This window comes from Callorhinchus milii, unplaced genomic scaffold (genome assembly GCF_018977255.1).
Source record: "Callorhinchus milii isolate IMCB2004 unplaced genomic scaffold, IMCB_Cmil_1.0 Scaffold19, whole genome shotgun sequence".
Taxonomy (NCBI): Eukaryota; Metazoa; Chordata; class Chondrichthyes; order Chimaeriformes; family Callorhinchidae; genus Callorhinchus; species Callorhinchus milii.
The window spans coordinates 4543966-4557771 of NW_024704760.1; the positions used below are offsets into that span (position 1 = coordinate 4543966).

A 13806-nucleotide genomic window follows, 5' to 3' on the forward strand; every position below is an offset into this window, starting at 1 on the left:
GAGCGAGTCCTTGCACGAAAGAGCCTCACTTGCCGAACGTGCAGAAAGACTGCACCTAATGTAGGTGTGCAGCTTGTTGTTATCTTGATGGAAGCAAAACTTCGACACCAATCAAGTGGTAGAAATGAGCTACAAGGCGGTAGCTTGCAAGCTCGTCAGTTCAGAGAGCCACCACCAAAACTGTACTGTTCTTTGGTCAGGACACGAAACACGGCTTTCCAATCTCGCGTCCCAATCCTAGTTATTCTTCTGCGAAAGTAACCTTTGAGGAGAATGACGGCAGACTTCGAAACTGCGGACGCATCAGTCGGGAAGTGTCATAATGTCCGGCGTGTGTTCGTTTGACAATCCTTTCGTGATCCAGGTTTTTATTTTGCAGTCACTGAAAGAAAACGTGTGGGGGTGGGGGGGAAAAGTTACTCGGGGTTTCGGACGACAGATCTTCGACTCTGAAAGAAGCACGTTCTTCCAAAGTAGTCACTTGATTGAGCCGCGAAGTGTTTTTTTAAAAAATAAAAGCAAATCGGCAATAGATTTTTGTAATTTCAAATCCGCCTTATAATAATAATCCTGGCATTTCATGTAGTGCTTTTCACGTCTTCTCGACATCTCAAAGCACTTCACAGAATACGCTGTAAAGTGAATTGACTGTATATTTGTGGGTGAAACGCGGCAGCCAATTGCGCACAGCGGCGTCCCCACAAACAGGCGCGGATTGAAAATGGCCAATTTATTATTGTTTTGTTTTTTGGAGGGATTATTACTAGGTGTGTGGAGTAAGGAAACTTGCCCAAGGTTTCGCCTTGTAGTGACTCCTATGTTTGCGGGGATATTGGTATGGTCTGAGGAACACCCATTTGTTGTGATTGAGCCCCTCACTCTGTTTTTAACCTGAGCTAATAAAATACCATACTCACCAAGCTCCTGCAGGCAAGTGGGTGTCTACTAGCAATGTAACAGTCACCAATACTTTCCAACAATAATTCCAGTATTGGATATAGCGCCTTATGTCATCAAGTGCTTCCCACGTTTTATTGTGAAGTCTATTGACCGTGTATTTGTAGGCAAAAGCGGCAGCCAATTTGCACCCAGCAACGCCCCCACAAAACAAACAGCCATGAAGTGAACCACCTTTTTTCTTTATTAATCTGGGGTATTATTGTTGGCCAGGACACAGGGAGAAACTCCCTTTTCCTTTCGAATAGCGCCACAGGATGTTTAACATCCACTTGAACTGGCACAGAGAAGGGATCTCGGTTTAACATCTCATCCAAAAGACGGCACCTCCCATCAATGAAGAGCAGCCAACTCCCCCCACTCCCCACCCCAGCAAAGCGCAGTAGACTCTGGTTTAAGGCAGTGATCAGTTAACATACAAATTTCCAGACTCTCAAGAGATTCAGGGCGGTGCGGTGTTAGCAGGGAAGAGCGAAAGGCACAATGAAAATGAGTGAAAGAAAGAAAGAAATAAAGTAAAAGGCTGGAGGGAAAATCAAATCTGAACGACACAAATTATGCTTAAAGCCTGAGTTAAGATTTTACTCGCTACAAGTTATTGCCCAATCTTTAAAAAAAACCCTACTTATCCTGTATTGATCACCAAGACCGTAACAAACACTGAAGGGACACAGCAGAGCAAAGGTCATTCAGCCATTTGCACAATTGTCCAGTTTGAAGGTGGCATTGGCAGATCTGTACGTACATGTTGAATTTCGAGGGAGGATTTATGGCTTGTATTAGACTCTTTATTCCTTAAGATTTTTTTTTGCATAACATGAGGCAGAAAAACAGTATTGATCCATGTTGGAGTCCACCCACCCGATTCTCCCCGATAACCCATTGCAAATGTCCTTACCATGGCAATGAGTGAGTGGGTCATCAACTGTATGGGGAAGTGTGGCATTCAATCAATAGCATTCCACTCAATTAAGGTGCAATTAGCTCGAGCACAGAACAAGTGCATTAAGACATCAGGATAACTTGTGGAGGAATAGCGTTATAGACCCAAATTTGAGCTTTAACTTCGAGTAACTGAGCCTCAAGTCAATCAATTCTCCTAAATATGAGTTAATTTATTCCCATGCAGAGAAGGGAAAGCTACTTATCAAAAGCTCTAAAATCACAATAGATTAGAAAATAAATCTTTGACTTATTGAGTCTCGAAGAGTTTCACAGGATGTTACTGTGAAGGGCAGCGACTGTATATTTGTGGGTGAGTTTGTCGTTTAGGATTTGTAGCTATCGTTCAGTTAAGCCTGAAGTAATCATTGAGATATCATAGTTGGCAAATCAAATAGCTTGCGGGACATGAAGTTTCAGAAGGAAGTTTAAAGGCTGTCCAGGCTACGTATATTCAGAAAGGTTGAGAAGAGGATCACCATACCAAAACGAGCAGCAAAGAAGAGTCAAGTACGGACCAGAGCAGAAATCAGGAGCTTAAGGAACGCTACTGGCACGGCCTTTAATGGCAAGGACGCGGCGAGGCAGACATGGAGTCAGGCCAGCAACATAATTCCACAGCTTCACCCGGCAATCGCTGTAGGACACAGGAAAGGGAACAAAAGAGAGAGAGAGACATGCAGCGATAAGTTTGGAAGGTAAGAGATAGAGGAAAGTGTGGGGTGGGGGGGTGGGGTGGGGAGGGAGGGCAGGAGGGAGAAAGAAAGATCCAAGGATATACCGAAGCCTGACACAAGAACTGGAAATATAAAATGGTCGTCATGCGTCAGATCATTTCCATTTGTTATCGGTTTACAGAACGGGCACCATTATTAAGCGCTTTGTTAAGAGTGCAACTTCTCTTTTAACCTGGGTCGAGGGTTCCCAAAGCGCAGTACAGTTCTGGCATGCACAGTCAAACTGAGAGCAAAAATCTTACACCCATTTTATGTCAAACAGATGTCCACAACAGGCCTCTCCCACCACCACCCACCCATCGACCAACGCTCAACAGAACAAAGCATGTTTTTCAGACCTGGCAAGTAAAGGATATGGTTTTAATGAGGTCGGTTAATTTCTACTGTACTGCCCAGATAAAATTCCACTAGGAATGTGCGGAACAGATGAGTTAAATTGGTTATGTTAATATTTATCTGGCAGTTCCAAATCAACCACACAAGTGTATAATAATTTAATCAGTGGCCAAACAAAGCAATAACATCAATCCGTGGAAACAAAACTCCTGCAATATTTCCACCTCCAACTTACCGTTCCCCCTCTTATTAATCAAGCCGGTCCTTTCATGGGGTGATTGATTCATTTAATGGAGTGCTGTAAACCTGCTCTGGTGTTATCTACCTACCTGGAAGCAGTGAAAATCTTGCTGGAATTTGTGCAGATGGCATTAATGGGGCTGTCGTGTCCTCGGATCTCTCCCAGTGGTGAGAAGTTGTCTATGTTCCACACTTTGAGCACCCCTCCTCGGCAACCGCTCAGTAACAGAGAGCGACCAGGTACAAAAGCCAAGGCACACACCCAATCCTTATGGGCATTAGGAATTTGCTAAACAAAATCAAGATACAAGTATTACAGCTCAGCCCACACAAGGACACAGTTACTACACTTTAACATTAATAATAATACTTACATTTGATAATGCAAACTCTGCAAAGTGCTTTGAGACGTTTCAATGACATAACAAGGCACTATGTCAAACACAAGGATTATTATTATTTTTATACATTGCAAAAGCACAAACCAACTAATATAATTATATTAATATTCCATACACTGACACATGCATTAGACATCAAATAGACTCTTTACCCTCAACAAGGTGATGTAAATTCAGTGTTGTACCTGTAATAGCTCTTGCTGTTCCAGGTCCCATTTCTTGATCCCATTGTCCCGGGAGCCACTGAAGAGGATGTCCTCGTGGATGGCCAAAGACTCGATCCCATCGTAGTGAGGAGGCTCAAAGTTGTGCGTGGGACCGACGTTTCCAAGAGTACCTTCTGCAATTTCAAACTTCTGCAAAAAAAAAAAAAAGTGGGGAAAAAAAAGCAAGGGGTTGAAGACATCCTCCTGACATGAGAGACGCTGTATAAATTGTTGTTGTTGACGAGTTACAAGAACGTTACCTTCACATAGTGATCCTTTGATCCGGTGATGACTAGGTCATGTTTCGGTGCCATCTTCTCCACAGTGAGGCACATCACTGGTCCAATGTGACCTGTCAGTTTCCCAACGGGCTGCATTCTGTAAAGAAGAGAGAGGGAGAGAAAAGGAGTGAGAGCGGTGGAGGAGAGAAAGGGGGGGGTATAAAGGGGTATGGGTGGGGGGTGGGGGGGGAGCGAGATCAAGAAACAATCAGAAGAAAAGAAACAAGACATAAATACTGGAGGAAGACCAAAAGCAGTCCTGAAACACCAAAATTAACTAAAAGATCCTTTGTTTAAGATGGAAAAAGTTCATTTTGAAAGAAACCGAAAAGCAGGAAATGCGCGACAAATTGTTGAGTGACAAATGAGACGATTGTTTCAGAGTTTATTTTTATTTCAGGTGTCCAGCTGACACTGCATTTTGGAAAAAAAATACGGGTTCTTCCGAGCAAGCAAGGTGAGGCATTTATTTATATTACTGGAATAACCCCTGGGTATGAAATCAATCGGTTATTCACCTCATGGCTGTTTGTTGCGGCTTTGCTGTGCATAAATTGGATGGTGCATTTCCCCTACAAACACACTTGACAGCATTTGCCTGCGACGTGCTATGAAACGCTTTGACGTTCTAGATCCTGTCTCAGGCAAATACGAGGATTATATATTTATACTCCTCAAAATTAGTTGGAAGGCAATGATCATGCAATATCATCAACTAAAAAACATTCACGGATCTCAAACCTTTCAATAGTTAAAGCCGTCTTAATCTCAAGCCTAATCGCTGTGTTAAATGTCTTGTTCTGAAACTCCCATGCAGAAAAGGGGATGGAATTCAAAATCCTCGTCCTTGCCATCGAGGCCGTCCACGGTATTTCCCCTTCCTACTTCAGTGACCTGCTCACCCCATATCAACCTGTCCACTCCCTCCGCTCAGCAGGCTCTGGCTGGTCCATATCCACCATCCGGCCAGCTTCATCATCGGCAATTGGGCCTTCAGCCTCTCTATATCCCCACCTTCTGGAGCTCCAACCCACATTCCCTTCCCTTGCCTCCTTCAAGGCACCTCTCAACAAACCTTCCTTTTCCAACGTGCCTTCAGCCCACCCTCCTATCCTCCCTGCCCTCCACCCTCCCTCACCCCAATCCCTCCTCCCACCTGGGCTCGGGTCAAATCCCTGACTGTCCAGGGCCTTGAGGCGTCCTCCCAACGTGGAAGGCATTATATAAATGTAATGTTGTATTGTATTGCATTCAGTAAAGCAATCTTACCTTTTAAGGTCCCAGATCCGAACCGAGTTTCCGGTAGCAGCATAGAGGAGAGTGCCAGCAGGGTTCAATGCGATCTGGTTGATCTGGTGCTCACCTTGGGCAATGCTGACTGTTCTGCTGGCTGTGCTGGCACACGCATCGCCTGAAATGACCTGACCCGAGGAGCTGGGCAATAAGGAAAGCAGATGGTCATTCATCTTCAAACTGTTACACACTGGCATTTTGGACCCTACTCAATTTTATTCCAATTGTGGCTCAAGTGCTCTGTAAATTGGCTTCCCATCCACAAGCAAGTATATAATTAACAACAATAAAACAGCAATGAGGACAAGCCAAAGTTACAGTCGGTTTCTTCCAATGAAGTGGAAATCTTAATCTCTCCATTGTTCAAAGGTATAGGTTAGGATCAAACGTCCATTTTTAAAATTGGGTTCATGAATCCTAGTTAAAGAATCAATGGTTTAAGTTTAAATTGATTAGCTTTTCAGATTAGATTTCGCCCACAAAATACACAAGTCAATCCGCTTTACATGTTATCCTGTGACGTTCTTTGAGATATCTCAACGATGTGATAAGGTGCTATATCAAATATAAAAATTATTATTACTATTAGATTGAAATTAATGACTAGATGTGTGAATTTCTGCTCAGACTATTTTGATTTCTTTGACAGAATTCTATGACAGAAACCTACGAGTGATCAATATCTATAAACCTCCCATTTAATCCACTGATGTCCTATGAAGTCTACCGTGACATTACAGCAATAGTAAAGCCACAAATAAACCTAATTTGGATTAATGTAAACCATTATTTAAAAGCCTTGAGAATAATTCTTTCTGATGTCTTTATTTAGAGGAGTGCAGTTTGGACAAGGATTGATTTGTTCACGAATGCTTAGGTTTTGGTTTGAAGACAAGTTTGCTTTGAAGATATAACCATTCTTTATGAAAGAAGAAAAAACAGATACACAAGTAGAAAATAGTGGCGAACAGATAAAAAGATGAAAAAAAATCCAATCACAAATGAATATAATCAAGCAATTCCGAGATGCTATCCAGGGTGAAGGGCGCTATTTAAATGCAAACCTCTGTTCTCGAAGATAGTGAGATCATGAATATTTATGATGGCATTTAACTGTGCCATCTTTCTTCAGTTTGGCCTTAAATAGCTCGGCCTTGAATATTGTCAGACTTCCATTAGGAGTAAAATTCCTTTGTTCGCTGTACAAAATATACAGTCGCCATACTTCACATGAATTAAGTTATATTCTGTGAAGCGTTTCGAGATGTCCTCCTGGCGTGAAAGGAACGTTTACCAAATGCAAGAATTACTAACGCCTTTATTATGCTTACGTTAGCGTTCTGATGCACTTGGGAGAATCTCGGATGTCCCACAGTTTAATGTACGATGTTGAAACAGTAAACACCAGGCTGGAGTAGCTGCAGTACTTGACAGAGACCACATTGTTCGGATGTCCCTTCAAAGTACTGATTTCCTGGCCAGTGGCCAAATTCCACACTTTACAAGTGCGATCTGAAAACATAACAGCACATGAGGGTGAGCAGAAGACAGCGAAGACAACGAACATAAGAACAAAACGATTATGAATTAGACTCAAAATCAAAATCTCACAATTCGGCGTCTGCTCTATTTTAAACAAGTCAAAAGCCGAAAGGATTGTGAAACGGACACTTAACCCGTTCGAGCCCACTCCTTCCTTCAACAGCGAATGACGCACAAGCTAGTCTATCGTGGGTCTCAATCAACTCGGCATCTCCCGAGGGAAAGAATTATAAAGGTACTGTCACACCTAAAGGCAAACAATAGCTGCCAAAAAATAATCGTCTATCTCTGCCATTCAACCCTTGCATCCCTCCCTCCACAGTCAGCATCCTGCCTCTCCATCCAAAACACACAAACCATTGCATCCCACAAAGTCTTTCATTTCCATCTGTCCATACCCTATGTCCTCCACTACTATTTGGTACAGAAAATCTTTTGACTATTTGGTTCCAAGATACAACATGAAAGCCAGAGTAAGTTGTAAGTTTAACCCCTTCATTATAATCAATTTGCATCTTTGCCACACAATATTATCTTCACCTTTGGATCCAGTGAACAGCAGGTCATCAGTCGCTTCCAGACACAGGACAGGTTTTGAATGTCCTTCGGCAACAGAGATGCTTTGGAGCGGGGCAGTCCTACTGCTCTTGGCATTGCCAACTGGGTTAATCACACCCCTGATAAAAGAATACACAGTGGGTTAAATTAAATCACTCAATGACCCAAAGTGCTGTGGGATTTACTCAGGATGGTCGCTGGGTAACTTAAAAGTGGCTTCTATTAAAATGTAAACCAGAATACAGAAGGAAATGTTTGGTGAATACTAAATCTGATCTGCTGCCTATCCTTCACTTAATGTTCGTAAGTGCTACTGAATGCTGACTGAACACGCCCTAAATTCACAGAGAATTAAAAAGACTTAACCTTCCAAGGAAGAATAAAATAGTGTCATTTTTAAACACACGCATGTCCTAAATAATGAAGCCAGCACGACACAGGCATAAGAGTTTGGTGTTGACTTAGCATCCCGAACCACCAGCACCTTAACTGTGAAGCCACTTACACAATGTTATTGCCTCAAACCACGCATCCCTTCACCGAGGACTTGCCTAAGTGATCCTAGTTACAAAACTCTCCGGGAAATAAGCAAGTTAACTTTCTCCGACACCTACTATTGTTATTTTGATCAAGCGGCTGACCTATAAACCAGTTAAAGTCTCCTTCACTGGTATGAGAGGGGAAAAAATGCTAACTCCCATCTGATGAGCAAAAAATTAGAAAAACATCTACAGGGAAAGAGTAATTTTGGGCAAGAATGACTGAAGGTTGTAGAATTCAGATGAATTAAACAGAATAGCTTTCATCCCAAGATATCATGCTTCTATTCATGGTCTATTTGACTTTCATCAATCGACTAACAACCGGGTTTAGGTGAACAGAGGCCAAATGGTTGTATTGTTCCCACTGTCCTTCATTGTCAGCAAAAACTAACCACAGTGTTAACATAACCCAAACTTTACAAGCAGAAGAGTTCAGAAGCTCGCAAGATCAATGTTTACTCTCGAAAGTGAAGCTATGCAACTGAGATGAATAAGCAGTATGGAAAGGTGTCCTACAAATCTCAAGAGTGGCCTTTGATGAGTTGCGATCAATAAGTAATAAGCCTTCCAGTCAAAATGTCTCCAGCGTGGATTGCTTTTTCAAAGAAACAGATCACTGCTGAACGCAAGGGGATACAAAAATGCACCAGCACCACATTTTTGCTGCCAAAGCTTTTTGGTTGCGGGTGTAGGCGTTTTTAGAATTGTGATTGTTTTTATCCAAATTACAGCTTTATATTTTGGGGAGGTGGGGTGGGGGTCGAAAGAAAATTATGGCAAACATTTGCAGAGGTGTGTGTAAAAATTGGGCCATCGCAGAAACACGATCAAGTATGGAATTCTCATTTTCTGCCTTCGAGAAAGAACCTTCCTCAATAATTCGAGTGGGCGAGACGTGGGAATTGAAAAATAACATTTAAGATAAAGCATGGAGTTGGAAAAAAAAAATCTAGAAAAATATTAACTCCTCTCCCCCACCCAAGGGTTTTCTTTCCGTTTCCACTTTTCGCAGAGAGCAACATAAATCCTAAAAGAAACAAGGCCTACAAAAGCAGATTGATTAATTAATTAATTAATTAATTAACAAGGGGGGAAAAAAATACACTTTCCATCTTCTCTTAACCAAGGCGTACCTTCAAAGATTTTTGCATGCTTCACTTATTCAGCAAGGCGCGACGAAAGACTGTACAAGACTGTAAAAATGCATACGCTTGACAACCTTAACTCATGGAAGACAGATGGGTTTCGATCCAGTTTAAAAATTAACTGGAGGACGCTTTGTGACTTTGGTTTAGAAACCAGACAACAAAATAAATCTGCTGCTTCCAGCAATTTTTTATGTATACACACCCACACACACTGTCTGATCATCAATTGATGTTAGAGCCGGTTGCTTTTTCATGATAAAAAACATTAGCTGAACGCTCTGTGTTTGCGGGCAGAAACGCAAGTCCTTTTTGCACTGCAGTTTTGCGCAATCAAGACTGTCCGGGTTAATTATCCCATTCATTTCCCGTTTGGAAATGTCGCAAATTTCAATTGCGGTGAATTGTGATGGTTTCTAAAGGGATTCCTCAGTACAATACAAAATTACATTTGTAAAGCGCCTTTCATGTCGGGAGGCCGTCCCAAGGCGCTGAGCAGTCAGGGATTACGACCCGAACGGGAGTGGGGTTGGGATCAGGGAGGGTGGAGGGCAGGGAGGGTAGGAATGGCCGAAGACACACTCGAAGAGGAGGGTCTTGATGAGGAAAGGGAGTTGGGGATTCTGTCCTGTAAGCAGATGAATGTCACACCAGCTCGCTTGTTCTAACACGTTGGAAGTAGATGGTGTTAGAGTGGAGATGCCGCAATTCAACACAATGTACATGCCGTTAGAAATCGCTGTCTGTTAAGACGTGATAATTAATCTGTCGGGTGTGGGTTGGGTGGGGAAACAGAATTTAAGTCTCATACTGTGCTGGCCCATCAGACCGATGTCCATTGGCTTGTGGTTAAGGTACCATGGTCAGGGTTTTAACCAGGGTTTCAGGACGAGGACAGATTTGACTCAGCATTGAATCTTCGCAAGCTATTCAATAGATTTTATAGCATTCACCATCAAATTCAGGAAAGGGGAAAATGGTCAACATGTTGGGGTGTAAAGGGGCAGTAACACTGAAATGCAAGATCCATTCACATGCAGGGTAAAGCCCCAATATCTAACTCACAACTCCGCAGAGCTGCAGAATATCGACACCTGCGAAAATCTTCAGGATTAGCTTTCACATCCACACATTAGAATATATTAGAATATAAGGCACAGAAACAGGCCGTTCGGCCCAACTGGTCTATGCCAGTGTTCATGTTCCACATGAGTCTCCTCCTACTGTTCCTCAACTAAGCCTTCAAGCATAACCTTCTATTCCTTTCTCTCTCATGTACCTATCTAGCTTTCCCTTAAATACACCTATGCTATTTTTAGAAGAGAAACCTCCATTCTGAATCTAAAACCCTTACGTCTAATCCTCGAGTGAGCCGAGACTCTCTAAAACAGCTAGAAGCTGAACAGAGCCCGGGCTCGGTAAAGCAAAATCATTTTCCTCGTGTCCGTGTTAGTCATTCCGGTGAAAGGTTAACATCACAGGCAGATCGATACGCGACAAATAACGCTAGAAATTTTTTATTGTGACTTTAGCTGCTCTCGTTTATAAAAAAAAGACACACACGCTAAATACAAGTTACATCCTCCAAATGAAAAGTGCATGCAATAGATCAGCCCAACCAAGAGACCCCGCACACACACACAAAATATACACAGAAACCAAACCAACGTAAATAAAACCTCCTTTAAAAGTCAGTGACAATCAAAATGAGCCGACAATCAACCAACCAATGTGTGGGATTTTGTGCCGCTTCTGGGCACGGGGTGCGATGTTTGACAGATGGAACACAAGACACGTAGCATGCAAGAGGCGAAGCAAAAAAAAACACCAGCTTCATGCGGGCCACAGTGCAGGCCAGAAGTGAGGGCCTTCCACAAAGCAAGAAGCGACAAAAGAAACTTGTACCTGGGAACCTCCGAGAGAGAGGAGTCACTGTCATCAGACCTATGAACAAAACAGCAGCAGGATTATGGGGGAAGAAAGAGGGGAGAGCTCCAGCATGTTGCACTGCGGAGTAGAGAGCGATTGATGGGAACAAATCAGAGCAACAGTAGGTATGCCAGGTTAGAGCAGTTTTAGCCAGGAAATACCGAGGGCCAGAAAAGACAGCAGGTTATGATATGAGTAAAGGTTTGAGTACACAGTTGATTTTTTTTTAATGCTTTGCATAATAATATCATCATTAACAGCGTGTGGCTATTACGTCTCCAGAACAAGTTAATCCAGATCCTGACAGGAGCTCTGAAGCGGAGCTCAATCCAATTGGCTTTTTTCCAATTGAATTGAAAGAGACTTGTCAACTGCTCCACCTAGTGTTGCAGCCGAGAGCCGCTGAAATTTACTGCACTGGCGAAGAACCTTTTGTGTTCAACCAACGTTCAAAATCCCGACCCTTCGAGTTGCCGTCTTAACAGAAATGCAAGTCTCTGTATCTCTGAAAGCTGCACAGACTGAAACCTCAAGGCACACTACGGGACATTTTAAAAACCATTTTCCCAGACCGCATTTTAGTAGCCGTGGGAAGATCCATCTTTAGTTGTTTACGTAAAAAGAAACGAGGGATGTGAGGATCCTGGAAAAAAAGGTCATTGCGTACAGTCTCATCTCATTATCACTGTTCAGGAAGAGAACATACAGTCCTTGCCCACCAGTGGAGTGGAAATGCAAGCTCCGGGCTAAAGGATGTACCGTACAAGCCAGTTAATGAGTACTCTGCCTAACAGACGCACTGACTTAGGAAACTATCTCCTGGAAACACATCACAGAATTAGCTTGAGGAGAAAAGATTGGATTAAAGTCGTGTTTCTCCTGCCATATAAGAACACAGTTGCAATGATACCTCAGATCGATACCTCATCCCTGGTCACAATTGACCCGCTAGCACATAATCTGTACTCAACAAGACAATTGGGTGGACAAGAATTTAACAAGGCAACTATATTACTGTAGTTGGGAGTGTACATCTACATTCACACACAGGCACGGACGCAATCACAATAATAATAATAATAATAAGGACATACAAAGGCATTAACAAGCACAAAGCTAATTCCTCTCCAGGTAACACAAAACCTATTCTGCTGTGGACTCCACCCCACTCCTTCAAACTCAATATCCAGTATGCATACCATCAAGTCTGTTAAATAGACTAAAGAAGGAAGGCAGAAGCAGTACTCTAAGGAATCAATCCAACATTATATTACATTTGCTGACACAGCAGCTAAAAGGAGGGTTGACAGAGTCAGAGTGCACTCTAAACCTGAATAATTAAATGAGAATCCATGATTTTAACTCAATTTATAACTTCTAAAGTCCGGTTTGATCTCGAAATTAAAAAAAGACTCCTTCAAAACATTATTCTTTTATTTTGTCTACAAGTTGCTTCCCACCTCCTAAATGGATTCCCGCATTTCTCTTTGATTAAGCTCCATGCTGACTTTACAACTGAACGCTGCAGCCCATTGCTAAGAAACTTGTTCAGGAGATCTGTAATGCCACACTTGGCTAAGACAACTGACGATTGCCAGGTAATATAAAATAAAAATTCCAATTTTAAATGAGGTGTTACTTGGCATACCTACACATAGCATAGCAACCAGGACAAGTACACAGACCAGTGTGAAAATGAAACTCTGGCAGTCTAGACCGACAGATACTAATGTTATTGGAACAGGCAAACATACAGCATTTGTGGACAATAGACATTAGTAAGAACATGTCCATTTCATAGATAGGCTGGAATGGTCATGGGAAAGGTCTTGAGATCTGCGAGATAGACAAACATAGTTAAGTTAGCCCTCTTTTCAAAACATTCTGATTTCTAAAAGGGGCTTCATAACCAAGACACAACATACATGTATATAGCATATACATGGAATGGGGCTGAACTTTTGGCTGTGTAATACTGACAGATAGGTCTCTTTGATCTGATAGTTTTGAAAATAATTTTAAATCATGAGTTGAATTTTGAGTTGAGCGTGTGAAGGAAAGAAGGAATCCATTGGGCAAAACAGCATGAACCAGGTTATAAAGGTTATAAAGCACAGATTCTAAGTTAAACATTAAAAATAGTCTCATGGTATAGAGGGATTTTGTACTCTGTAACTTTCATGCCATTAGTTGGAAAGCTCGTAAAGTTCAATTAGGAATTGACCAGGAAATACATAATTTCCATAGACTTGAAACCAGATTTTTTTTAATTAAATCTCTTTTCTAAAGCAATGGACACTTGAGAAAATAATGCCGGATCAATCAATTATTCTGTTTGATATACCGTGAGCATTGCACAGACCAAATGATCAGTTAGTTTCTTCAACTGTTCCAAGAAATTCCATTTTGTTTTATATAAAAGAAAAAAAGAAAAGACAAGTTTTGCGGAGCGGAATTCAACATCGTTCCCTGATAGAGGGAAAAATGTCCATTCTCCACCACTGTTAAATCCACAGCCAAAAAGACGATGTTGCAAACTTATTGGATAACCAGGTTTGTATGCCAGTCTCTCTCTTCTGAAGAACACTGGAACATTTAGGATAAAGTTAATTTGACGGAAACAAGAGAAGGAGCGATCCGGATAAGACTGATCGACAGCATACGAGCAAGTAAGTAAATAAGTGACGTTAACTGCAG

The 13806-nt window shown here is 42.0% G+C and overlaps 1 protein-coding gene across 1 annotated transcript in view; it reads right to left on the minus strand.

The window, feature by feature from the left end:
• Positions 1-324: 324 nt before the first annotated feature.
• kif21b (kinesin family member 21B) overlaps positions 325-13806 on the minus strand; it is a 57080-nt gene continuing 43598 nt past the window's right edge. Inside the window, exons 28-35 of the mRNA XM_042342095.1 lie at positions 7476-7612; positions 6725-6905; positions 5370-5534; positions 4080-4197; positions 3799-3969; positions 3302-3501; positions 2384-2536; positions 325-382 (exon numbers count right to left, since the gene is read on the minus strand). Of these exons, the coding sequence (XP_042198029.1) occupies positions 2437-2536; positions 3302-3501; positions 3799-3969; positions 4080-4197; positions 5370-5534; positions 6725-6905; positions 7476-7612 (1072 nt within the window). The 3' untranslated portion in view covers positions 325-382; positions 2384-2436. The remainder of the gene's footprint in view (positions 383-2383; positions 2537-3301; positions 3502-3798; positions 3970-4079; positions 4198-5369; positions 5535-6724; positions 6906-7475; positions 7613-13806) is intronic.